Below are 25,868 nucleotides of genomic sequence, written 5' to 3' on the forward strand. Positions count from 1 at the left end.
CCACCTTGCCGACTTCTGAAGAGCACACGTGATAGCCAAATAGCTCGAGTGCAGAAGGGCAGGGAGGAAAAAAGAGTTACTGAAAACCACAGTGAGAAGGAGAATACAGAACTGTGCCAGAAGCCCGAACAGGATATTGTAACTGTAGTCTGGGGTTTGTTTGAGCTTCCTGACAGCAAAGGCATAAAGGGAAATAAGATGGATTAGCATCTCGGGAGAAAGCTGCCTCCTGCGAGTTCACAAGCAGGGTTTTCTCCAAGGCTGAGCTCCAGGGAGGGCACACGCAGGTCGGTCTGCTGGCCAGCCTGGGGGTGTCACAGAGAGCTGCCAGGGTGGCCGAGCTGGGGAGTGGGTGCTTTGGTGTGGGGTTTCCCCTTGGGCCTCTTGAGATCACCCCTTTGCTGGCCGAAAATGTGTGGTGCCTCCGGTGTCCTCAGGCCTGGTCTGAGGATCACAGGGGTCAGAGGATCACAGGGGTCACGGACACTTCACACCCATTTGTGGTCTTGGCACCAGGGCCGTCAGGGGGGAGAGGGTGGCCTCCATGCCTCAGCACAGTCTGTCCCCGAAGACATCTGCTGAGGCTGCAGGGGTGCCTGACCCACTGTCTGCAGCTGTGTCAGGGTCTGTGGCCTTGGGGATCCTGCAGTGACTCACGCGTCCCCTGACCTCAGAGGCGCCTGCTGTGACAGTGACGTGTCAATTATGTGGACATACATCGTCACCTCTGCACTGTCACCCACGGTGGCCTCAGGTGCCTGGGGGCTGTGGGACCCAGCCCATCCACTCTAGGAGGCTGCAGGGGGCAGCCAGCGCTGGTGACAGGAGGGCAGGCTGGCTGTGTCCCCAGGGAGCTGTCCAGCGGGGAAGCGAGGGCAGTTGTGGGCGTGGCGGCAAGCGCTGGGGTGTGGTGTGCAGAGGGCCCCTCTCCTGTGGCGGTGGAGGGCCTGGGGACCGCTATGGGCATGGACAGGTCGAGGAGGGCTCGGGGACAGAGAGGAACACCAGCGTGGGACAAGCCGGAGATGTCAAGAGGCTCTGCTGCTGAGGTCTGAGGGTGGGGTGGCAGGGCCTGGCGTGTGGTTTGTGACACTCCTGTCCGGGCGAGCATGGTCTTCGGTGCGGGGCTGTGCAGTTCTGTCCTGCCCGAGGCGGCCGGGGTGTGGGTGTGTCACCGTGCAGGGCTGCTGACCTGGACGACTTCGACGCGATACTGCATTTTAGTCACGACAGTGACATTTAATTGAAAAGGCCGCCCTTTAGGGGCGCCTGGGTGGCTTAGTCGGTTAGGCGTCCGACTTTCGCTTAGGTCATGATCTCGCAGTTCGTGGGTTCGAGCCCCGCGTCAGGCTCTGTGCTGACTGCCAGCTCAGAGCCTGGAGCCTGCTTCAGTCTGTGACTCCCTCTCTCTCTGACCCTCCCCTGCTCACGCTGTCTCTCTCTCTCTCCCTCTCCTAGAAATAAATAAAAAACATTAAAAAAAAAAAAAAGAAAAGGCCGCCTTTGACTTTCTGCATCTTCTGGGTCTGACAGTGACCCACGCTGGCTCCGAGCCACAGGCCCCTGTGGTCTGCCCTGTAGGGCAGCGGCTTCTCGCCAAGTGACGCTGGGCCACCCTCGTGGGCCGCCTGGACCATCCCCGTCTCTGGCTTTCCCTGCGCCCGACTTTGGACAGAGAGACCCGTGTTAGGCACCTGCTGCGGCTGCACCCGGCGGCTGGGTGCGATCTGCCCCCGAGGGCCTTAGTTTGCTTGTCTGTAAAGTGGGGGCAATGTCACTTGCCCAGGGTGGAGAACAGCTGAGGGACGTGCATCACCTTTCCTGCCTGGGGGCGAGTTTCCTGTCACCAATACCCCCCTCCTGTCTCCACCCAGGATGTCCAGCTTCGTGGAGCCGCCTGACATTGTCAAGAAGCTGTCCTGGGTGGAGACCTGCTGGCCGGATGACGCGCTGCTGGCCAAGCCCAAGGTGACCAAGTACTGCCTGATCTGCGTGAAGGACAGCTACACCGACTTCCACATCGACTCGGGGGGCGCCTCCGCCTGGTACCACGTGCTCAAGGTGGGCGCACCCGCCTCCACAAGCAGGGCCGCTGCGGTCGCCACGGCCCTCGGGGCCCAGCGCCTGGCTGGACACGGGGCACGTGTTTCTCCGGCCCTCGGGAGGTGGGGTGGGGGCGCCTGGGGGCCAGAGCCACACAGATGTGTTTCCTTTGTCTGGGGAAGGGGGAGGCTCAGGAAGCAATCGGAGGCCCACCGGAGGGAGCCCCCGCGCTCCACAGTTCGGACCCCTCAGGAAGAGAGCGCAGTGCTGGGACGGCTTCCGGGAAGAGCGGGCGGGGGAACGGGTGTGGGGGCCCACACGACAGCGAGAGGGCTGGGGGCCCCTGCCAGGGGACAAGGGAGATGTGAAGACAAATGAAGGGAATGCTAAGTCTTAGGCTCAAGCACCGGCCTTGGGTCTTCTCGCACCACCTGAGCCTGACTCAGTGGGCTGCTGGGCCTGTGGCCCTGGCCCTGAGGGGCCCCGGGTGCAGGGCAGGCCAGGGCCTGGCCGTGGGGGCCCTCCTTCCATCTGCAGCCCAGACCAGGAGGCTCTCGGGAGTGGGGCTTCCCAGGAAGTCGTCACACAGCAGGGCTGCCCCTGGCTCGCGGAAGTGTGGTGTGGGGGGTGCCCGGGCCCTGATGCCCGTGATCCTCCCACACACGGACTCCTGACGTGCAAGGCCCGTGTGGCCCCAGCATTTCAGGAGAGGGACGGCGTTCCAGCCGGGACCCACCCCAGCGGCCCTGGGCGGTGGCCGGCTCCGCCCCCCAGCGCTGTCACCTGCCTGTGGCGCCCCCGGGGTCCTGGGCTGTGGCGGGCTCTGCCAGTGGCCTCTCGTTGGCAGGGGGAGAAGATCTTCTATCTCATCAAGCCGGCTTCGGCAAACATCTCCCTGTACGAGCGCTGGCAGTCGGCCGCGAACCACAGCGAGATGTTCTTTGCGGACCAGGTGGACAGGTGTTACAAGTGCACCCTCAAGCAGGGCCAGACGCTCTTCGTCCCCTCAGGTGAGCATCCGCGGGGCTGTCCGCCTCACCCCGGGGCCCCGCAGAGCCGGCCCGCACCCCGCGTTTGCCCATCTAGATGGTTCAGCCCTGAGGAGGCGGAAGCATGACAGGAGCAGATGACCGCCCTCGACAGGCCTCACGCTGCTTCACCCCGAGATTCCTCCTTCTCCAGAGGCCTCTTGCAAGTGGTGTCACCACAGCTGGACGCAGACAGTTAGCAGCCGCTGTTCACATTTCCTAACTACAGATCCGTTTTTCACCCCGTTTTCAGTCAGGATCCGAATGAGGCCTCACACTCCCATTCATTTAGGTGTTCGGAGTCCTTTCTGAGAGACCCCTCCCTCCCCCTGGGGGATGTCCCCATGTGGCCGAGTTCACCTCCAAGGACGATGGGGGGCCAGCCCAGCTCTCCCAGGGCTGTGACAGCCCCGCCTGGCCACCCACGCCCGTGTGTGGACGTCTGGGGTGCCGGGCAGCCGGGCCCTGGGCGGGAAGCTCCTGGCTCTGTGCCAGGCGGGAAGTGCACTGAGCAGTCTGGCCAGCCTGGACGGGGGCGCCGGGACAGGCTGGAAGGAGCCTCGGGCGCCATGAAGGGCTGGCCACCTCCCTGTGTCCCCAGGCTGGATTTACGCCACGCTCACGCCTGTGGACTGCCTGGCCTTCGCGGGACATTTCCTCCACAGCCTGAGTGTGGAGATGCAGATGAGGTAGGGCCACGCTGGCCTGGGTTCCGCCAGGCAGGGTCCCTGCCGCCAGGCCAGTGTAGCGGCATCTCCCCTGAGTCCAGGGCACGTCGTTGGCCTCTTCCGTGGGAGGTGGGCCGTGATTTTGCCCTGCATAGCCCCTGTGGCCCTGGCCCCGGGAGCTCCTTCCCATGCGGTCCCCTGATCCTTCCTGCTGCGCTGGGCCCATTGTGGAGGCCGGGGCAGCAGAGCCGTGGTGCGGCCTTGTCACGGCTGTGATTCGTGGGCTGTGACGTGGGCTCACCCTTAGTGTCGCCTCCTCAGAGCTCAGTGCTCTGGACAGTTCTTTGCTGTGATTTCCAGAGCATATGAGGTGGAAAGGAGATTGAAACTCGGCAGCCTGACTCAGTTTCCCAACTTTGAAACTGCCTGTTGGTACATGGGGAAGCATTTGCTGGAGGCGTTTAAAGGTATGGACGTCCAGGTCGGCGTCACTGCCCGTGGCTCTGGGTGGAGCTTGGGGACCTGGGGGTGCGTAATGGCTCTACCTCTGTGCGGTAGGATGGCCAGACCCTGGGGTGGGCTGAGCACAGCCTTCATGGGGCCTGAGCCCCACTCTGCTGGGTGGTGCTGGGCAGGGCGGCTCATATTTCAGAGAGAACGCTGGCGTGTGTCCCCGAGCCTCGTGTGTGCAGCCTCCTCAGCTCCTGGTGGGGCTCGGTTGGGATGTCAGGAGGCCTGGGGGGCTGCCTGGCTCCTGGCTGCCAGCCGAGGACCCCTACGGCGTCCCTGCCAAACTGGGGGTGGGTGTGCATGTTGGGGTCCCTTGGGTCCCTGCGGACACCCAGCTGCCTTGCACCGCAGGCCTTCCAGCCAGTGCCTGGCTCCCAGCAGACAGCCTGCCCTCCCACTGCCAGCTGAGACCCCCTTCTCCTCCTGGGGGGGAGGAGCCCTGGCTCCTGTTTGAGATGGGAAAGCTAAAAACCAGCCAGGTTTCAATGAAATTCATCCATCGGGCCCCTCGCGCAGAGGGGCGTGTCTAGGAGGGAGTCCAGTCCTGCCCCCGGGTGGGGGCGGGGCTCGCGGCAGGGAGGGGGGCCGAGGGCAGTGCAGGCAGAGCCCCACCCCGGAGACGGCCTGATGGGGTGACCACCGGCCGTGGGCCCGCGCCTCTGTCACCCGGTGACTCAGCGAGGAGGCCGCTCGGCTGCAGTGAGCGCCCCCGTCGGAAGGGGGCGCTCGGTCGCGCTCCTGGGTGTGCTCTCCGTGTCGCCCTGACCCGCCACGGCTGGAGTCCCCCCACCACAGCCGGCAGGGGCAGCGTGAGGTGTGGGTGCGCCTGTGGCCCCCGCTGAGGCGGGCGGGGGGCACCCTGCGGGTGGACGGCGGGAGCACCAGCCCCGCGGGGCACCTGGGCGCGTCCCGACGTTCCGAGAGCCACCGTTGGCCGTTGGGCGGAGGCCCAGCGCGGACCCCGCCTCCGCCCCGCCCGCCCGGTGACGTCACCGCAGGCGGGGGTGGGGGGCGGGCAGGCGGGCACACGCCCACCTGACCAGATCCCTGTGTCTCCCCCGCACCCAGGTTCTCACAAGTCTGGGAAGCAGCTGCCCCCTCATTTAGTCCAAGGAGCTAAAATTCTCAATGGTGCTTTTAGATCATGGACGAAAAAGCAGGTAGGGGGATGAGCCGGGTGTGAGCTGGGCAGGGGGTGGGCGGCTGGCCGAGCCGGTCCTCTGTGGGGACCCGCCTGTGAGGAGCAGGTGGGTGCCACAGGCCCACCTGTAGCGGGGGCGGGGGCGGGGGGAGCCGTGCCTGGCCCGAGGCACGGGGGCCCTGGGGCCTGGAGAATCTGCAGGGGGTAAGGTGGGTGGTAGAGATAACTCGGGGTGCACCCGAGGGTGGGGGGGAGCAGGGTCCCCAGGCAGGAGTCAGATCAACCTCTTGGCCTTGGGCCCACGTAGGAGGCATCAGCTCGTCAGCTCAGAAGTGGGCTTCGCTCTGTGATGTGGACAGTCCCTTTACACTGTGTCCCACATCGTGTCCCCCCAGCAGCACCGTCCTGTGACCCCTCCCAGGACTGTCCCATGTCCACATCTCTGAAACAGTGTCTGGTCCGTCCCTGGCCACACGGCCAGGTGTAGTGGCCTTGTGCTCAGGAGGAAAGGACGGCCCGTGTCCACTGTCCAGCCTGTGGTGGCCTCGGGCACGTCATCCTCTCTGGGACTTTGTTTCTCCACCCCTGGAGTCAGGCCATCGCAGAGCCTTCCCTTTGCCTGTCTGGTGGGGCCTGGGCTGGAGGGCCCCATGGGTGGGAAGGGGACAGGGCGGCGTGGCCTGGACGGGGGACGCCAGCACCCAGCCCGGGCCCGTGTGTGCCGCCCCTCAGGCTTTGGCGGAGCATGAAGACGAACTCCCAGAGCACTTCAAACCCTCCCAGCTCATCAAAGACCTCGCCAAAGAGATCCGGCTCAGCGAGGTAGGGCGCCCCTCCGGAGCCCGCCGGCCCTGGCCCCCCCGGAGCTGCCCACCAGGGCCCGCCGTGTCTGAGACGGCTCCTCTCTCAGCCGTCTGGGGCAGGGTCGCGGGCACACCGCAGACCCCTCGGCACCTGTGGCGGCCCATGGCCTCCCGGCAGGAGCCCTGGGAGAGCGGGCTGGGGCTGCTCTGCGGCTCCCCACGGGCACGGGGAGGGGACTGGAGGGAGGACGCTTCCCCCACTGCTTGCGCGAGCCTGCACTGCCCCCAGCCTCTCGGTGCTGCAGGTGGGACAGCAGGCCCCACCAAGGGGGTGAGGGGTCAGGTGACTGAGTGTAGATGGGTGGCATCCTGTCGTGTGGGTACTGTAGGTGGGTGAGTCTCACAATGGTGTAGACAGATGTGAGCGTGTCATATGGATACTGTAGGACAGACATGAGCATGTTCCGTAGGCGATGTAGACGGGTGTCTGTAGGACAGACGTGAGAGTGCCTTGTAGGAGGTGTAGACGGGTGTATCCTGTGGACGCTGTAGGACAGACGTGAGCATGACCCGTAGGTGGTGTAGACGGCTGTATCCTGCAGATGTTCTAGGACAAATGTGAGTGTGACCCGCAGGCGGTGTAGAAAGGTGTCTGTAGGACAGACTCGAGTGTGTCATGTAGGCAGTGTAGACGGATGTATCCTGTGGATGCTGTAGGACAGATGTGAGGGTGTCTTGTAGGCAGTGTAGACGGGTGTATCCTATGGACATTGTAGGACAGATGTGAGTGTGACCCATAGACAGTGTAGACAGGTGTATCCTGTGGACGTTGTAGGACAGATGTGAGTGTAAACCACAGGCTGTGTAGATGGGTGTAACATATGGACGCTGCAGACAGATGGCCAGTGTGTCTCGTGGATGCAGTGGACAGATGCTCCTTTCTGCTGGGCTGTCTCCCACAGCCTGGGCTCAGGCCCTCCTGGCAGGAGGTGGTTGACCACCTCTCCTTCTCCTTGCCCCAGAATGCCTCCAAGGCCACCCGACCTGAAGTGACCCCAGCCATCTCCTCAGATGAGGTCTGTTTTGGGGACCGGGAGAAGGAGGAGCCCCCATCCCCTATTGAGGCCAGCCCTCCTCGGTCCTTCCTGGAGAAAGTGTCCAAGAAAAAGACTCCCAAAACCGTGAAGATGCCCAAGCCGTCCAAAGTCCCCAAACCCCCGAAGCCCCCGAAGTCCCCAAAGCCCCCCAAACCCCTAAAGCTCAAGGATGGGAGCAAGAAGAAAGGGAAGAAGTGCAGGGGGGCGGCCTCACCCACCATCCCCAACCTGGACCTGCTGGAGGCCCACACCAAGGAGGCGCTGACCAAGATCGAGCCGCCCAAGAAAAGCAAGGTGGGTGGCCTCCTCCTCCTGTCAGAGGGCCCACAGACACCTCAGAGGCTGGCCTGTGGCACAGCACTGGGCTGCTGTGTGCGGGTACTAGGGGCCCGGGGCAGGTGGGCTGTGTCCCAGTGAGCTTGGCGCAGCAGGGACAGAGCCTCCCAGTGAAGGCAGTGGTGTCTGTGCTGGAATGTGGGTGCCACACGGGGTCCTGTGGGGGGACGAGCTGGCAGAGTCTTCTTTGGGGTCCAGGTGTTGGCTGAGACCTGAAGGTGGGCCAGGCACTCACAAGAGGGCAGTCGGGGAGGCAGAAGGGGGCTTGTGATGTGGGCATTTACTTGAGGGTCCTGAGCCCCCATAGGCAGTGAGAGAGGCAGGCCTGGCCCTGAGCAGTGTGACCAGAGGGCCTTAGGCGTGGGCTTCAGGGACCATGAGACCCTGAGACCCAGCCCCATTGAGTAATTTCCTGTTAGTGGCAGTCTGTTAGCACTTCTCAGGGAGTCCATGACAACCAGGGCCAGTGTCCCAGGGCTCCAGTGAGGCACATTGGTTTTCCTTTCCTCGAGACAGAGAGGATGGATGAACAAGCAAATGAATAGGTAGATAGATGGCTGGAAGAGGGAAGGAGGGCAGAAGGAGGGGAGAGTGAATGGATGGATGGATGGGTGAGTAGATGGATGGTGGATGGATGAGCTGGTGGGTGGGTGGGTGGATGATGGATGGATGGATGGATGGATGGATGAGTGGATGGATGAGTGGATGGGTGTATGAATGGATGGGTGGGAGGGTGGGTGGATGGCGGATGGATGGGATGGTGGATGGTTGAGTGGATTGATTAGCAAGTGGGTGGGTGGTTGGGATAGTGAATGGGTGGATAGATGGATGGATAGGATGGGTGGGTGGCTGGGTGAGATGATGGGTGATGGGTGGGTAGATGCATAGATACATGGGATGGTGGGTGGTGGGTGAATGAATCGGTGGGTGGGTGGATGGTTGGGATGTTGGGATTGTGCATGGGTGGATAGTTGGGTGATTGGGATGGTGGGTGGGTGGGCGGATGGATGCATGGATGGATGGATGGATGAATAGGATGGTGGATAGTTGGGTGGTTGGGATGGTGGATGGATGATTGGGTGGTTGGGATGGTGAGTGGGTGGATGGGATGGTGGGTGGATGGCTGTGTGGATGGGTCAGTGGGTGGGTGGATGGTTGGGATATTGGGATTGTCCATGGGTGGATGGTTAGATGGTTGGGATGGTGGGCGGATGGGGTGGATGAGTGGGTGGATGGATGGATGGTGGCTGGATGGGTGGATGAATGGATGGGTAGATGAGCAGCTACATGTGAGCCAGCAGGGGCCAGGGGCCTGTGCTGTGTGGCTCTCACTTCATCCTGAGGCCTCAGGGATCCTTGACACTCTCCTGTGTCCACTGCTGGGTCATGACTTCTATTTTCTAGGCCACAAAGAGTGTCCTGAGTGTGCCCAACAAGGAGGTGATCAGTTCACAGAATGACGTGGAGAGGCTAGAAATCCGCGAACAGACTAAAAGCAAGTCAGAAGCCAAGTGGAAGTACAAGGTGAGGTGTGTGTGTGCATGTTTGTGCATACACGGGAGCCTACCCTCAGGGAGGGCTGTGTTCTGAGAGAAGGGGATGTGCGGGGGGGTGGGGTGTGGGCTTGGGGGTGTGAGTGGAGGTGTGCACCTGTTGGCTGTGTGGGCGTGTCCCCATGTGGGCAGTGCCGTGTAGGTCTGTGAATGTCTGTAAGTGTGGCCTCTGTGGGGCTGCCTTCCACAGGGTTGGCATGGGTGCCTCCTGGCCCGGGGCCAGCGTGTCCCTCTCCGAGTTGGCGGACAGCTTTGTCCTGCGCGGCTGCTCTGGTTTGAGCTCACACTCCCTGGAGCCGGGCAGCGTCTTGCAGGGCTGGGGCGACAGAGAATGGGCTTCCTGGATGATGTGGTCCGAGGGAGGAGGCCGGCCAGACCCAACACTTTTGCCCGCTGGCTGCCTGCGTGCGGCCCAGTGACAGTCCTCGGTTTGCTTTTCAGAACAGCAAGCCCGACTCCCTGCTGAAGATGGAGGAGGAGCAGAGGCTGGAGAAGTCTCCTCTGTCGGGAAACAAGGACACCAAGTTCTCGTTTTCCTTCAACAAGAGACTGCTGGGGTACGTGCACGCTCGGCCTGCGGGGCCCGGATGAGCACGCTCGCACACAGCACACGCACATGGAAACACACCCACATCACACAGGCTCACACACACCCCACATGCACATATCACACATGCACACACACGACTTCCTGAGCTGGCTGGCATCACCAGGCAGACCCCTTTCCCGCCTCCCAACGTGACAGCTCTGGTGGGTGGAGAGGGGCCGATCGGTGTGTGCTGGCAGAGGGGAGTGTGACTGGGTGGCCGTCAGCCCAATTGCTGCCCTGGGCTAGCGCGGAAAAGGTAGGGTGGGTCAGGGTCCTGGCCTTGGGGGCCAGACGCCAGTGTGAACACAGTGTTCTCAGATGTAGCCCAAATCATGGCTGTGATGGGGGCTGTGGAGGAAAGATACGCGGGGCCTGTGAGGTCTGAGAAATCAGGAGTGCTTCCTGGAGGAGGTGGCACTGAGCTGAGAGGCCAGGAGGGTGTGTGGGGGACTGGGCATGTCTGTGTTCCAGTCGGTGGAAGGGGTCTGTGTCTGCTGACCAGCTTGGCAGCCGAGAAGCCCCTTGCTTGCTGAGTCTGAGGCTGGGGTGGGCGTCCCCTGGCCCGGAAGCAGCACATCCCAGTGGGAATTGGGCCAGTTTTCTGCCGTGGGTTTCAGTTTCCTTGTTGCAGGGCAGCGTCCGGTGCTGCGCAGAGCCTGGCCCCACGGCCCATTCGTCTGGGGAGCTCTAGGCAATGTGCCGAGGCTACTCAGCAAGCAGGGGGGATGGCTGCGGTTTGGGTGGTCTTGGGACCCAGCGGCCAGTGGGGAGGGGAGGGGCCGCCGCCTGGACCTTGGGGCCCTGAGCACGTGCTTGATGGTCTGAAGGTCAGTTGCTGCGCCCCAGGGGCTTTGGAGACAGAGGAGGCAGCTGCACGTGCACGCCTGCGCGTGGACGCCGCGTCACAGCTGCGCGTGCAGGCCTGTGCACACATCCAGCGGGGCTCCCCACCTCCTGGCGTGTGCTTCGGCTGCTGGCAGTCGGCGCTGCGCCGCTGGGAGTGGCGGAAGGCCGGGCCCTGCCTGCCGTCCCCGTTGCTGGAGGTGGCTGGAGCCCTGCCTCGCCCGAGTTGAATGATAGACACTGTTGTGCCTGCACCACAGTCGGAATTAATCTTCCTGAAATCGCCCCACGGGGCCCTCAGGCCGTGGGCACTGGCTGCCTCAGAAACCGCGCTGGGCTCAGAGCCCGGGGCGGGGGCGGGGGCGCGCCCTCCAGCAGCCCGAGGCCAGGCCAGGCGCCGTCCGGCGGCACTGACCGCCTGCGTGTGCACCGCAGCTCCAAGGCCCTGAAGCCGCAGCCCGGGCCCGGCGTGTTTGGGGCCGTGCAGGGCTTCAAGGGAGACAAGCCCCAGCCCGTGCGGGACGAGTACGAGTACGTGTCTGATGACGGGGAGCTCAAGATTGACGAGTTCCCCATCAGGAGGAAGCGGAGTGCCCCCAAGAGAGACTTGTCCTGTGAGTGAGGGCGCGGGGGTGGGGGGCGGCCACGCTCCCACGGCCTTGGCCAGACGCACCTCTGCTGTGCTTTCAGTCTTACTGGACGGGAAGGAGCCGCTGCCCACGCCTGTTACGAAGCCAAAGCTGGACTCGGCGCTCTACAAGGTGCGTCTGCGCCGGGTGCCCGGGAGACCCAGCCACACGTGCATGCCCGTCTCTGGCTGTCCTGCCTCGCAGGGGACGTGGCTCGCCTTCATGCCCCTCCCCACCCGGCGTTCCCATGGGGGGGTGGGCCGGGGGGCCTCAGGGCCGCAGGGAGGGATGAGAGCGGGGGCGGGGCTTGCCGAGGGTCTGCAGTCACTGCAGGTGGCTCTGCTGCCATGAAGATGATGAATGGGGGGACAGGCCTGCTGGGGGTCCTGTGCCATGGTTGGGGGGGTGGTTAAGTTAGGCTGTGTCCAGCCCAGGACACAATGGCTGTTTGCAAGGAGGCCAGGGAGCCCAGAGCCTGCCAGTGGCTGTTAACTGGGGCCCCACGTGTGGGCCTGTGCTGCCACTGGCTCCTTGCCCACCCGCACAGGCTCTCCTCCCGGCTGTGGTCAGTGCTGGGGCTCCCACGGAATCCCCCTGAGCCAGGGCTCCCTGGGGCAACAGGGTGGCCCTCTGGGGCAGGTGCCTGGGCCCGGCAGAAAGCTCTGACCCGCAGCCATGCTGTGTGTGTGTGGCTGGCAGTCCCCAGTTATGCCAGACTGTGAGAAACCTGTTTGTGGCCAGAGGGAGACAGTGGCCGTCCCCCAGGCCCTCTCTGACCTGTGGCTCTGCCCCCGTGGCAGAGTGAGGAGTCCTCTGATGAGGGCTCGCTGCACATCGACACAGACACCAAGCCCGCCCGCAACGCCAAAGTGAAGAAGGACGGCGGGGGCTCGGCCGCGGGCATCCTGGACCTGCTGCAGGCCAGCGAGGAGGTCGGAGCGCTCGAGTACAACCCCAACAGGTAGGCCCGAGGGGCACACACGGGCTCCCTGGGCCTACGTCCCAGAGGCAGGGTGGCCGGAGAGGTGGGTGGGGCCTGGCCTGCTGTCCCTGAAGGCCTGTGGAGGCCCCGAGCAAGAGCACAGAGCTCCCGCCCGCGCCCCTCGCCCCGCCCGCGCCCCTCGCCCCGCCCCAGTCCTGGACACCCGTAGTCCGAGGAGGCTGAGTGGCCGCCCTCCCTGGGGGGATGCGGAGGACCAGGGCTGGGCTCCTGGCCGGGAAGTCCAGTCTCTGTCTAGAGAAGGTAACGAGGAAATTTTCCACGGCCTGTGCCCAGCCCCCGAGTCAAGGGCACTGGGTGTCTCTGGGACCCAGGGCTGTAGAAACCTCGCCCCGCAGGGAGGGAGACGGTCATTTCAGAACCTTGGGGAGAAGAGAGCCGTGCCTGGGAGGGGCCGCACCTGCCAGGCCCCAGATGACCACACCCGTGGGGGGGGGGGTGGACCCTCCCAGACTACAGTTGACCCCTGACACGCACTTGTCTGGTGAGGGTGGGAGCCCACTCGCTGAGGCCATGGGGACCCCTAGATGGCAGGATTCCTGCTGCCCAGTCTGCGGGGAGGGGGGCGGCCCAGGCCTGCGATTTGAGAGACACGGATGTTAACGCCTCTGGGCTTTTTTGGGTGAGGGGCCTGGGCTCGTTTCTCTGGTGACGGTCCCAGCTGAATTCTCTGCCCACCCAATGACTTTTGTTTTTAAGCATTGTGGTCATTTTTATTCACGTGGAATTTCCACAAGTACCACAGGCAGATATCTGAGGGGTCAGGGCCTCCTCCCACCTGAGAGTTTGTCCCCTGGCTGTCCCCACGACAGCGGCACATTCCCCCGGCCCAGGAGACACTGAGGCAGCGTGCTCAGGGCCACACTGCGTGGAAGTGGCAGAGGCCAGAGCAGAATCCCTGTCCTGCCTGATGACGGAGCATGGTGGGCACCCCCGACGGTGGGCTGTGCTGGGCGCTGACGTCCAGGCAGGAGGGGCTGGGCCTGGGGAAGGTAGGGTGCACGTGGCCTGCACAGCACTCGGTCCCCTAGCTCTGCCCCGGAGGCCGCGTTTCCGGAATCATGGTCCCAGCGCTGCATGAGCTGTGGGAGGCCACATGTCAGGCCTGTCTCCACAGACGGGGTCCCTAGGAAGCGCATCGGGCCGCCATTGGAGAGGACTCTTGTTAAGCCCCTTGGCTGCGTCTTCTTTCACGAGTCACGGTGTTTGTGCAGTGCGGTGTTCACAGGCAGCCGTAGGTGCCTTCTCTTGGGGGCGGTGTGCAGCTGGCAGCGGCTGCTCCCCTTTGGGCTGTGACTTCTGCTCAGCATTAAGTGGCTTCTGTAGACTCACAGACATGAGTCCCTCACTTCAGAAATGCCCTGTGGCCTTTGCTGTGGTGGGGCCCCAGCCTGAGGCTTTGCCGGGAGGAGTCTGGCTGTGAGCCCCTTTCCAGGAGGGCACTGGTCCCACGCGGCCTTGGGGTGCCCTTCTTCTGGAAGGAACTCTGGCGGCTGATGCTCGAACTCCGGAGGTGGAGCCGGGGACGAGGCGCTGCAGCTTGGGCTCGGCCCCAGGGGCGAGGGCAGCTGGTCCGAGGTGCGCACTGCTAACTGCTCTGGACACACACACGTGTGCCCTTACACCCACCCGCACACGTGCACGTGCCTGCCAGGCCCACCCGCTCTGCCTGCTGCAGGCAGTTCCTCTCTCCAATCTCCCATTTGGAGAGCAGGTCGATTTTTGATGGTCCATTTGCTCTGTTTTAAGTATTTGCTGTTGGGAAAAAACAGCTGAAAAAACTGGAGGGAAATATGTTAATTTCCTGTGGATGGTTTGCTCAGCGTTCACCGCTGGGGTGGGGGCAGGCTCTGGTATGGTAATTGGAGGATTAAGAGATGAGTTTCCATGTGCACTGGCTGGACTTTGCTCCTTGATGCACCCGCCCCGCTTGGACCGATGGCTGGCCGGGGCGGCATGCAGCCCTGGGCTGCCCAGGCCTCCTCTTGGGTGCAGCCAAGCTGGGCTGGGACCATACCGGCCCCCGGGGAAGCTCACGGTGGGTGTCCTGGCCCCCTGCCCTCCTGTCCCTGCGGGAAGCCTGCCCAGCCCTGAGGCTGGGTGAGGGGCCCAGAGCTGCAGGACAGGACCGGACGGGGCCACACCCATGCCCCCCGAGAGCCTGGTGCAGAGGGTGATGAGCCAGCCGCTGGCTCCTGCTGGCTCCCCTGCAGGCTGGTGGTCTGTGCTGCTCAGAGCCCACCGGTGAGGCTGGCACAGCAGTGGTGCACAGTGTTCTCCCAGCCAGGTCTGGACAAGCCTTTACCTATGCAGTGTAGACGGGGCAGAGGGGCGAGGAGCTCCCGACTCTGGCCGTTGGATGTGACTTTCCCATTGTTTGAGTTTTGGAACCACAGTCCTGTTTGGTTCCAGCAGGAGCCAGGACGCTGTGGTCCAGGGTGTCTGGGGCAGAGCCCAGGAGGTGGAATTTGGGGGGGGGGCTGCTTGGAGAGCCCTTCCCACCCCCCTCCTCCCAGCTCTGGACAGAGTGCCTGGCCTGGAGCCCAGCAGTGACCCAGCAGGACAGCTTGTGTCCAGGCCTTGCTGGGCCGCTGGGACCTGCGGGAAGCGGTGTCTATGCTCCCCGAGGGCCGGCCCCGTCTCCCCCAGCCCGCCAGCCGCTCTCATTTCTGAGCAGGGACTTGTGGCTCCTTCCCGTTGTGACAGCCCTACTACTAAATGCGTTTCCAACACTTCTTGGAGATGGGGTGGGGGAGGGGCGGGGGGAAGGGGCCATGTGAGAGAGGGCGAAGCAGAGCCCCCAGCAGGGCCCGTGTGGACCGACACTCTGGGTGCTGCTTTGGGGTCACAGTTGCCTCGAGTGGGTCCATCCCCTGGGGCACACGGGGCAGGCAGGAGAGGCCTGGATGTCAGACCCCAGGGCCGGACCCCGCAGCCGCTCCCTAGGCCTCGGTCTGTGATGGGAAGGAGGGCCAAGCGGCCTGCGGCTCCCCCGCCCCATGCGGGGCTCCTGGTCCTGCCTCCAGGGAGGGTCCGCCCCGGAGTGCCTGATGCAGCGGTGTGGCTGGGGGCCCACAGGCCCGGGTGGGCTGTCCTGTCCCACGTGGCTCCAAGTCTGGGGTGATGGTGAGGCTGAGGGTAAGAAACGGGCCCTGAAGGGAGATGCCTGCTGGGCCAGTTCCCCTGGGAGTTGCCTGGGCTGGGCGCTGGGTGCCTTGCAGGGAGATGTGGAGGGGAGACGAGAGTGGGCGCTCTCTCCTGGCTGCAAGGAGGCATGGGCTGGGGCGGGGGCGGGGAAGCAGCCGGGGGTGGGGGCGGGACAGGAGGCCCCTGAGGAGGCCCGGACAGGCCCTGTGGGAGGGTCTGCGGGGACAGGCCGGAGAGCACAGCGCCTGGTGGAGTTAGGCCTCGGCCGGGAGAGCTGTCCCCACCCAGCCACGTCCAGGCCCCTGTTCTACGTGGGGAGGGGCTGCCGCCCACCCCTCCCAGAGCCCAGGCCAGACATGGCATTAGCAGCGGCGCAGCCTCACCGGTTATCTGGAGGGAGGGGAGCCAGTTCAGCAGGGAGGAGGTGATGGGGGTGGGGCGGGCAGGCAAAGAGGACCTGGCACGGCACTGCCCAGAGCTGCAGGGTGACAGGTGCCTGGATCGGGGCAGCAGGAGGTGGTGTTAGGAAAGCTGCTGAGGGGGCGGCTGAGAGGAGCGGAGCTCAGGCTGGGCTGAGGCGTGGCCATCAGGTAAAGAGCAGGTGCAGTCGGGGGCAGGCACAGGCACATCGATCTGCCCCCCCTTCTCTCTCTGCCCCTTCCGCTCCCTCTCTTCTCCTGTGTCCCCTCTCCATGCCCTCTCTGATCCTGCAGGGTGTGGGGGCAGTGGGCTGCAGAAGAGGTGGTTGGCTCTTTCAAAGAGGGAGTCATCAGCTACTGCTGTACCCTCTTCTAGCCACGGTGTGTGTGTGGGGGGGAGTCTGTGAGCTGTGGGCCATGGGCCGTGGACTGAGTGCTCTGGGCCGTGGGCCGTGGGCGGAGTGCCGTGGGCCATGGACTGGGTGCTCTGGGCCGTGGGCCGTGGGCTGAGTGCCGTGGGCCATGGACTGGGTGCTCTGGGCCGTGGGCCGTGGGCTGAGTGCCGTGGGCCGTGGACTGGGTGCTCTGGGCCGTGGGCTGTGGGCTGAGTGTGTGTCTCTGTGTCTCCAGCCAGCCCCCGGCCTCCCCCAGCACGCAGGAAGCAATTCAGGGAATGCTGTCCATGGCCAACCTGCAGGCCTCCGACTCCTGTCTGCAGACCACGTGGGGCGCTGGCCAGGCCAAGGGCAGCTCGCTGGCGGCCCACGGCGCCCGGAAGAACGGGGGTGGCGGCAAGGGCGCCGGCAAGCGGCTGCTGAAGAGGGCGGCCAAGAACAGCGTGGACCTGGATGATTACGAGGAGGAGCAGGACCACCTGGACGCCTGCTTCAAGGACTCAGACTACGGTGAGGCCCTGGGGTGCGGGCGGCCCGCGTCTCCCCATCTGTGTGCGTCACGCCCTGGGCACGGACCTCCCCTCCCATGTGCTCTGGCCTGGCTGCCGCGCTTCCGGCCGCTTGTGGACGCCTGCCGGCTCCCGCCCCTCAGCCACCGAGGACGCTGCTGCTGGGAACGCCGGTGCAGCGGTTGTGTGTGGCCGCGTCTGCAGCGCCCCGGGTGTGGACCTGCGACGGGGGGCTGCTGGGTGGGAGGCCGCTGGCTCTCCTGCCCTCCAAGGNCTGGGTGCTCTGGGCCGTGGGCCGTGAGCTGAGTGCTGTGGGCCGTGGGCTGAGTGCTGTGGGCCGTGGGCTGAGTGCTCTGGGCCGTGGGCCGTGGGCTGAGTGCTGTGGGCCATGGACTGGGTGCTCTGGGCCGTGGGCCGTGGGCTGAGTGCCGTGGGCCGTGGACTGGGTGCTCTGGGCCGTGGGCTGTGGGCTGAGTGTGTGTCTCTGTGTCTCCAGCCAGCCCCCGGCCTCCCCCAGCACGCAGGAAGCAATTCAGGGAATGCTGTCCATGGCCAACCTGCAGGCCTCCGACTCCTGTCTGCAGACCACGTGGGGCGCTGGCCAGGCCAAGGGCAGCTCGCTGGCGGCCCACGGCGCCCGGAAGAACGGGGGTGGCGGCAAGGGCGCCGGCAAGCGGCTGCTGAAGAGGGCGGCCAAGAACAGCGTGGACCTGGATGATTACGAGGAGGAGCAGGACCACCTGGACGCCTGCTTCAAGGACTCAGACTACGGTGAGGCCCTGGGGTGCGGGCGGCCCGCGTCTCCCCATCTGTGTGCGTCACGCCCTGGGCACGGACCTCCCCTCCCATGTGCTCTGGCCTGGCTGCCGCGCTTCCGGCCGCTTGTGGACGCCTGCCGGCTCCCGCCCCTCAGCCACCGAGGACGCTGCTGCTGGGAACGCCGGTGCAGCGGTTGTGTGTGGCCGCGTCTGCAGCGCCCCGGGTGTGGACCTGCGACGGGGGGCTGCTGGGTGGGAGGCCGCTGGCTCTCCTGCCCTCCAAGGACCAACCCAGCCCTCCCCGTCCGTGGCCGCACCGTGGCACACTCACAGACACGTTGAGACCCCATCCTCCCTGTGTGTGGGGGGGTCATGACACCGGGGCCCAGAGTGGCCTACATCCAAGGTGGGCAGTGAGCCGGGGCCCTGAGGGCATGACCCCTGCCCCCCAGCCCTCCAGGCCCTGCTCTCGGGGCTCCAGGCCGCTCTGGGGGAGCTGCTGTTGGCTCAGGAGTGAGGGCCTGCCTCCACACCTTGGCCCGCCCCCCGGGGCTGTTTGGGGCCCTGGGGGGCGCTGCCCGGGTGATCCGGTCATCCTGGCACTGTCCTCATGGCTGAAGGGCCCCGACTTCACCCTCCTGCCCCTGGAGAGCCCTCCCGAGGGGTAGATACCTGCGGGCCTGGCTGTGGGGCCTGCGCTGGTCTGAGAGACAGACTGACGGCAGTGAGCACTGTGGTGGGGGCGCCCGGGACCCCCCGGGCTGTTGTGCAGGGTTCCCTCATCAGAGACTCGCTGGGGCGGGTCTGGCCAGTCCCTGCCCTTCCTGGCCTCAGGGGCCCCGGGCTGGATGGCTCCTGGGGGACCTGTGCCCGTGGGTGTGGCAGCTACGCCAGGAGGGACCGCGCTCTGCGGCCCAGAGTCCCCCGGGCGCAGCAGGGGCTCAGCCTCACCCCCCCTCCTAGTTTACCCCTCCCTGGAGTCTGACGAGGACAGTCCGGTCTTCAAGTCTCGGTCCAAGAAGAGGAAGGGCTCGGACGACGCCCCCTACAGCCCCACAGGTAGTGCAGGGGCCGGGGTGGGGGCTGCCTGCGGAGGGCCCGCCCCTTGCCTACACTGTCGGGGGCGGGGGTCTGAGTCCACCTCCCGTGCGCCCCTGCCAGCTGTCTCCTGTGTGGCTGGTGTGGGGCCCCTCCCTGCGTTGTGAGGTGTCAGACACAGACTGACGCAGGGGTGCATAGGCGCTGACGCTCTCTTGCAGCGAGGGTCGGCCCATCGGTGCCCAGGCAGGACAGGCCTGTGCGTGAGGGCACCAGAGTGGCCTCCATCGAGACTGGGCTGGCAGCGGCCGCAGCCAAGCTGTCCCAGCAGGTGAGAGGGGCCCTGCCGGGGCTCAGGCTCCCCAGATGCCCCTGCTCCCCCCCCACCCCCAGCCCCGAGCCTCGATTGCCCACTCTGGGCACTATCTCAGGCTTGGGAACATTTGAGTCTTGCTGCTCCCTGTTCACAGTCCCTGGGAGTGGAAGGGAGGTGGGGAGGCGGGGACTGGTGACCCAGGCCCCCCCCCCCCCCCGCTGGGAGTCAGGCAGTGGGTGGGGGATGGGCGAGGGGCGCGTCCACTGCAGCTGAGTGGTGGTGCCACGGCCCATGTGTCCCACGTCCGGGACAGCCTGCCCAAATGGGGGGCACGGTAGTCCCTGCACTGTCCCCAGCGCTGCTCAGGTTCGCCGTGGGCGCCGTGGGGCTGGGTGTGGGCCCAGCCAGGTCTGCTCCTGGGGGCAAACTCGCCCAGCCCCACGGGAGACGTGTCCTGCACGCCTGAGGCCCGGCCCGTGCTTTGTTCAAAGGAGGAGCAGAAGAGCAGGAAGAAGAAGAACACCAAGAGGAAGCCGGCTCCCAGCATCCCCTCGCCCCCTGCCCCCGCCCCCGCCCCCGCCCCCGCCCCCGCCTCCGCCAGCACCACTTCCGGCTCCACCACCTCGGCCTCCACCACCTCGGCCTCTGCCACATCGGCCTCCGCCACCCCAGCCTCCACCACCCCGGCCTCCACCACCCCGGCCTCCACCAGTACGGCCAGCAGCCAGGCCTCGCAGGAGGGCAGCTCGCCCGAGCCCCCACCGGAGTCTCACAGCAGCAGCCTGGCGGACCACGAGTACACGGCGGCCGGCGCCTTTGCAGGGGCCCAGGCTGGCCGCGCCTCCCAGCCCATGGCCCCGGGGGTCTTCCTCACGCAGAGGCGGCCCTCCGTGTCATCCCCCAACAACACCGCTGCCAAAGGTACCGTGCCCACGCGCCCTGAGCGGCCCAGGCCCTCAGACCGCACAGCAGGTGGCTGTGATCACGGGTTTCCCCCATCCCACAGCGGCCACGTCTGCAGCCACGCACTCCGCTAGGGGCCCTCGTGGTGTGGAGGCTGGTTCTGGCTGCCTCGGCTTTGGGGCCCAGCTCGGAGCGGGGGTGTGGTCAGCAGCGTGCCGAAGGGCCCAGGGTGGTCCAGGCTCCCCTGGGTGGTTTGGGGGCAGGGCTGCTGGCTGGGCCCCCAGGTCCCCACTCTCCCCCCAGGCCTGCACCCTGACCACCGGGCCTGGCTGGCCGCGGACACGGGAGCGTGGCTCCCGCTGCCTGGAGGCGGGCCGGGCCCCCACCCTTGTCCCGCAGCCTCTAAGCAGGGCACTTTGGTGACTGCCGTGGGCTCGTGGGGTGTGGAGCCTGGGGCTCAGGTCCGCAGGCCCACTTACAGAGGAGGCAGGGGCTGTGCCTCTCACTGTCTCACACCCGCCCCCCTCGTGTCTCCTCTGGCTGCAGGAAAACGTACAAAAAAGGGCATGGCCACCGCCAAGCAGAGGCTTGGGAAAATTTTGAAAATTCATCGGAACGGAAAACTACTCCTTTAAAGTTTGGAAAGCCAGGATCCTTCCGCTCCGCTCAGGACCCCCGGAGCCCCGCTAGAACATCTGCCCCCAGGAGGGTGGCCACGCTGCCTCGCCCCAGGGAGGGCCTGGCTCCTACTGGCCACCACTCCCCCCGTACGAGCGGAGCTCACCAATGTGGACAGATGTCCTTTCTCAAGTTGCTTAGAGTGACCAGTTCCCGAAACTCGGCCCTGCCCGTGTGAGGACCATTCCAGTTTCAGGACAGCCTCCAGGCACCCCCGAGTGTGGGTGTGATTGCAGGGCCTCCGCAGCTCTGCTGGGAGCATGAGTCCTTCGAGGAAGGAGGAGTGAGCCAATGCTCACCAGGCCCAGAGTCTGAGCTGGCCACAGGCTGGTAGCCTCCAGAGGCTTAAAAAAGGCAAAGAACACTAGAGAGGAAGAGGAGGAGAAAGCGGGGTCTTGTGTGCCCCCCTGCTCTTCCTGAGTGATTCTCAGACAGTCCAGAGAGCGTTCGGCCCGGCCGGGAGAGGGGCCTCTGTGTTCCGTGGCCAGCAAGTTGGCGGGCTGGACGGTGGACGCCGTGCCCTGACCGGCTGGGGCGTTTCTCGGGACGCTGGGGCCGGCCGCAGGGTCTGTGATAGTGGGCGGGGGCGCTGTCGTGGGTCCCCCTGGAAGGGCCGGGCCCAGCCACGACAGGGGGAGGGGGCCTGGGAGCCCAGGCTAAGCCATGTGGGTGGGCCCCGTCCAGCCCCACCGGCTACACTCGGAGAAGCACTTGTCAGCCGAGGCACCTGCCCGGCGGGGCGGACGGCGGCTGGGCGGCCCGAACTTCTGTCTCGTCACCTGTCGGTGTTTGGTGTCGAGGCCTCGGGCGGGTCCCCGACCGCACGTCCTCTGCCTGGCGGCACGGAGGGGCTGGATTTGTTTCTCAGGCAATCCTGTATTTTAATTTTAGATGTACTTCCTGAAGCATATTTTTCATAGAATGTAGCGTGTACATAGCTTTTTAAATAACTTCTTTTTATAAGAGTAAAAGTATCTTTAGGAATTTCTTTCTATAGAGCCCTTCATTAACATTTATACGAGTTTTTTGCCGAGTCTGATGGGCAGTTGGGTTTCCAGTGCTTTTCCTTTCCTTCTTTCTTTTCACTGTTATTGTCGATATAATTTTTTTCTCTTAGGAACTAAGGTATTGCCTGAAAAACAAGTGATGTCTGTGCAGCCTTATATCTGTCTTTACAGAAGCAAATCGCACGCACGAGACCTGTTCCAGATGCGATCAGAGAGGGTCTTCAACTCGAATACCAGCTCTTTCTTTCCTTCCTGTTGGCGGAGGGGGTGGGGACGCAGTTATTTTTACTAGCACCTTGTGGAGTGTTTCTGTGTTTTGTGATGCTGTAATTTATTACTGTTTGTAGCTTTTTATATTTGTACATTTCTTATGAGCTTTGTTTATACGCCCGTCCCCGGGCGCTGTGTCCGTGCGCAGAGGTGGCCCGCGCTGCGGGGGTGTGGCCCCGGCCCGGAGGCTGGCGGGAGGTCGCCGGCCCCAACGGAGCCACCCTGGCGTCTGCGAGGTTTCCTTTCCCGTCCTTGTTGAACATTTATATAATCTAACCCGGCCATCAAGCTGTTCTCTTTCTCTCTCTCTTTTATTTTTTAAAGTTTATTATTATTATTTGGCAACATGTACATTTCTAACAAAGTTTACCGTGGCTATTAAAGTGTTTTATTTCCTGATTCATATTACTCTTGTATCGAGTCCATGAGGTCTAAGGCAGCTTAGATCAAAGTTTTAAAAGAGTAAAAATATTTCAGGTTTTGTACAGAACCACGTCTGTGTCATTCCTGCTCATCCGCGGTAGGGGTGGCGGGAGGGAGCGCGGGAGCACAGGGCTGGGGCGGGCGGGCAGGCAGGCCAGGCTGGGTGGCGCTGTACTCGCAAAGCCCTTGGATTGCCCACGGCCCACGGACGGCCAGAGCGCCCCCAGCCAGCCTGCAGGAGCAGCAGCCTCCGCCCACAGCGTCCCTTGGAGCCTCTAGAACCTCACAGGCTCACAGTTGTGCGGTTTAGCAGAGTCAGTGGGCGCGGGGCCCACACCTGAGATGTCAGCAGGCTGGATCCAGGGGTTATTCAAGACAGATCCTGCCTAGACGCCCTCCCCACGCACAGGGCAGGGCCGGTGAGGAGGGAGGACATGGGCCGATGCACCCAGAGAGCGGCCCGCGCCCTGCTGAGCATCCCTGGGCCTGTTGTGGGGCCTGGTGGAGGGAGGGTGGGTGGCCCTCGTGTGCCCGCTTACCAGATGGCCATGGCCCAGGGCATAGGGTGCGCAGGTAGCCGAGCAGCTGCCTGTGGAAGTGCTGGGTGGGGCCAGGAGTCGCACCAGGCCACTGTGACCATGCAGCTGAGCGCCCACAAGTGGGTGACGATGTGTGGGTGCCGTTTGCCACGGGGCATAGAAATGCAGTGCATGACACCCTTGTCCCTTCCCCTCTCTGAGCTCTGGCTCCCGCCAGCATGATGGGTGCCCAGCGTGGCACATCCTCTGTCCTGCTCGGTGGCTGAGCCCAGGGAAGCGGGGGGAGGGGAGCCGGGTCTCTGGGCCCCCATCCTGCCTGGAAGGTGCTGCCGCTGAGCGGTGCCCTGGACCAGGCCGGGGCTGCCCCTCTGCTGGGCCCTTGCATGTGGTGTTCTCCCAAAAGACCCCAGACCCTGGTCCCGTCCGCTGGATCCCACGAGAGACCATGGCCTCTGCATCCCCAGCCCACACCCTGTCCCATTCCTGCCCAGATCCAGCCCAATTCTCCCCTGTGGCTCCCCCAGGGGGTCCTCACAGCTACCAGCTGCCTGTGCCCAACCCTGTCCATCAAGCCCCTCTGGACCCCCACCAGACCCCGACGGCCCGGCCCTGAGCCCACATCCTGGAGGCCGGGCCGTCTGGGCACGCCTCGGTCCCCCACCCAGGGGGGCTCTTGGGACCGGACCTCCAGAGGTCAGCTGGGGGCTGGGGCCCCGGGCCCGGGGAGACGGCCTGTGTGTGGGCCCAGGACAGGCATCTTTGGCGTGCTGGGTGTGCCTGTGTGGGGCGGGAGGGCCCGGTGCTGCCGTGGCCTCCCCGGGGCCTGTCCCCTTCTCTGCAGGGGGGCGGGGGCTGAGTGGGCTCCCAGTACAGCCTGCACATAGCCCCTCACCTGACCTCAGGCCCCTCAGGGACCTGGGCTCCTGGGCTCCCCACCCTCAGGATGACCTCCCTGGGGAGCGCCACCTGACATGGCGAGCTGCAGGTCAGGCGGCTGCGACGCTGAGCTGTTACTGCTGTCTGACAGGCACAGGCGGCCGGTGTCCTGTGCACTGAACATCGAATAAATACACACACTGCCCCTTAAATAGGTTTTCCAAAATTCACCCAGATGCCATGGTCGCAAACTGAACTGCTGTGTGCCAGGCACTGTGCTGAGAACCTTCGGGAGCCGTCACGAAGGCCGACAAGAAGCCTGTGCTACCGAGGAGGTCACCATGTTCGGAGGAGGGGCTGGCTCCCGCCGGGGGAGAGCCCGGCCTGGGCGGCTCTGAGACACCCACTGAGACACCCACGGGGCAGGCCACGCAGAGACAAAGCCCGGTGTCTGCACAGCTGCAGGCAGAAGGGTCTCAGAGGTTCACTGGGGCACCTGTGGGAGATGAAAACATCTTTCGCAACATGAGCAAAGGCCCCGAGGCAGGAGGTATCCCTCTGGGACTCCCGAACTCCCGCCCACCAAGGGCTCCCCTCCCTGGGGGGTGGGCCCCCGGCGCCCTGGCTCTGTGCCCAGCAGGCACATGTTCCCGTCGTATCCATGCAGGTGGGAGCCCAGGGCCGCGGGCAGCTGGTCTGTTTTGCATGGCCGCCTCTCTGGGTGCTGGGGACCCAGCCAGTCCCAAAATGGGCAGGAAAGGGTCCCTGTTGGTGCCTTGGGGAAATACCACGAGTGACCACCAGGGGGCAGGGGAGGGCCGGGAACAGGCCGGCGGCCTCGGGCAACGGAGGCGGGAGTTCCTTCACCGCCCTGCGCGGACGCTGTCGGCCTAGGGAACCCAAGGCCCCAGGATGCAACTGCCACCAGGGAGGTGACCAATCAGCGCCTGCAGTGCCAGGAAGGCGAGAATAATCCCATCTGCGTCGCCCCAGGACCGGCCACACACGGGTAGGTTCACACTCACCACCGTCCTCTGTGGAAGGCTGGGCGCTGTCTTCATCTTATCAAAGGGAAACTGAGGCACGAAGTCTCCAAGCTTGTGGAACTGGGGTTCAAGTCGCGGCAGAACAGTTCCTGGGTCCTGGAAGGAGGAACTGTGCCAGAGCAGAGAGCTGGGGCTGCCATGCAAAGGCCCTGAGGTGGGGTCAGGGTGCGGTGCATCTGAGGACAGCGAGGAGCAGGGGCTAATGCAGGGGAGGCAGCAGCGAGTCGTGCCGTGGCGCCTGGAGCTGTGTGAAGGGCCCGGCTCTCCCGGCCACCACGTGGGTCTCTTCAGCTCCTCAGACTGCATGAGACCTTCGACCCTGCCTGCCCCTCGGAGCCCTGCCCACCCTGCCTCTGCACAGCCCTGAGCAAAGAGCCCTGTTTGCAGATAGGGACACTGAGGCAGGTCTTTTGCAGGAAACATGGCTGCAGGGGGCCTCTGCCCGCCTTGTTCGTGGTACTGAGACTCTGCATGGGGTGTGGGAAGGAGAGTCAGGAGGCCTCTCCGTTCAGGGTTTGAAAAACGATGCTACCGACATAAACACCCAGGCTGGGCCCCAGCCCTGTGGAAGCAAAGCTCCTTAACAATAACTCCCAGTGATAACGGTGGCCTGAGATTTGCATCAGACGAGGGTCCCGGCGTGGCTGCATCTCCTGAGCACCTACTGTATGCCGAGCAGGGTGCTTCAAGCTTTCCCACGGCTAATTGCCTCGGCCTTAGCCTGTGGAGCAGAAGAGGCTTGGAGCCTGGGGCTGAGAGGCCTCTGGGAGGAGATGGCCTTTGAGCAGACGGTCTGAGGGAAGTGTTGGGAGTGAGGGTACAGCCTGTGCAAAGGCCCTGGGCAGAGGCGAGCTTCCTGGGGAACAGTGGGGCGCAGTGTGGGTGCGGAACAAGGGGCTGGGGAGCTCGCCAGGGCCAGGGCTCCAGGCCTGATGAGCAGCTGCAGCACCGGCCTGATGAGCCCCTGGCAGGCGCCCCTGCCCGCGTGGGACCTCAGGGAGGGCCTCAGCTCCATCCCCACACGGAGCGCCCCCCCCCCCAGGGCCTGTCGGCTGGGTGATCTGGGCATTCGTGTCCTCTCTCCGGCCCTCTTCTTCTGCCTGCTGAAGCAAGCAGCTAGAGCTGAGTGGGGGTGTGTCCCTGCACCCTGTGTGCGGAGCAGTGCCCCACGGGTGTCCCCCCCCGCCCTGCACCCTGTGTGCCCGCACGGGTGTCCCCCCCCTGCACCCTGTGTGCGGAGGAGTGCCCCACGGGTGTCCCCCCCCTGCCCTGCACCCTGTGTGCCCGCACGGGTGTCCCCCCCC

The 25,868-nt window shown here is 64.6% G+C and overlaps 1 protein-coding gene across 2 annotated transcripts in view; it reads left to right on the top strand.

The window, feature by feature from the left end:
• Positions 1-22,170, top strand: part of PHF2 (PHD finger protein 2) — a 74,316-nt gene extending 52,146 nt beyond the window's left edge. For both annotated transcript variants that reach the window (XM_039221437.1, XM_039221438.1), the window contains 17 exons: positions 1,875-2,061; positions 2,891-3,053; positions 3,673-3,760; positions 4,100-4,206; positions 5,318-5,409; positions 6,123-6,212; positions 7,216-7,584; positions 9,031-9,150; positions 9,621-9,736; positions 11,047-11,225; positions 11,302-11,372; positions 12,041-12,201; positions 16,437-16,711; positions 18,432-18,527; positions 18,728-18,837; positions 19,314-19,743; positions 20,272-22,170. In XM_039221437.1, the coding sequence (XP_039077368.1) occupies positions 1,875-2,061; positions 2,891-3,053; positions 3,673-3,760; positions 4,100-4,206; positions 5,318-5,409; positions 6,123-6,212; positions 7,216-7,584; positions 9,031-9,150; positions 9,621-9,736; positions 11,047-11,225; positions 11,302-11,372; positions 12,041-12,201; positions 16,437-16,711; positions 18,432-18,527; positions 18,728-18,837; positions 19,314-19,743; positions 20,272-20,360 (2,743 nt within the window). In that variant the 3' untranslated portion in view covers positions 20,361-22,170. The remainder of the gene's footprint in view (positions 1-1,874; positions 2,062-2,890; positions 3,054-3,672; positions 3,761-4,099; positions 4,207-5,317; positions 5,410-6,122; positions 6,213-7,215; positions 7,585-9,030; positions 9,151-9,620; positions 9,737-11,046; positions 11,226-11,301; positions 11,373-12,040; positions 12,202-16,436; positions 16,712-18,431; positions 18,528-18,727; positions 18,838-19,313; positions 19,744-20,271) is intronic.
• The last annotated feature ends 3,698 nt before the right edge of the window (positions 22,171-25,868 follow it).

Source organism: Hyaena hyaena, unplaced genomic scaffold (assembly GCF_003009895.1).
Source record: "Hyaena hyaena isolate Hyena2069 unplaced genomic scaffold, ASM300989v1 scaffold_987, whole genome shotgun sequence".
NCBI classification, from domain to species: Eukaryota; Metazoa; Chordata; class Mammalia; order Carnivora; family Hyaenidae; genus Hyaena; species Hyaena hyaena.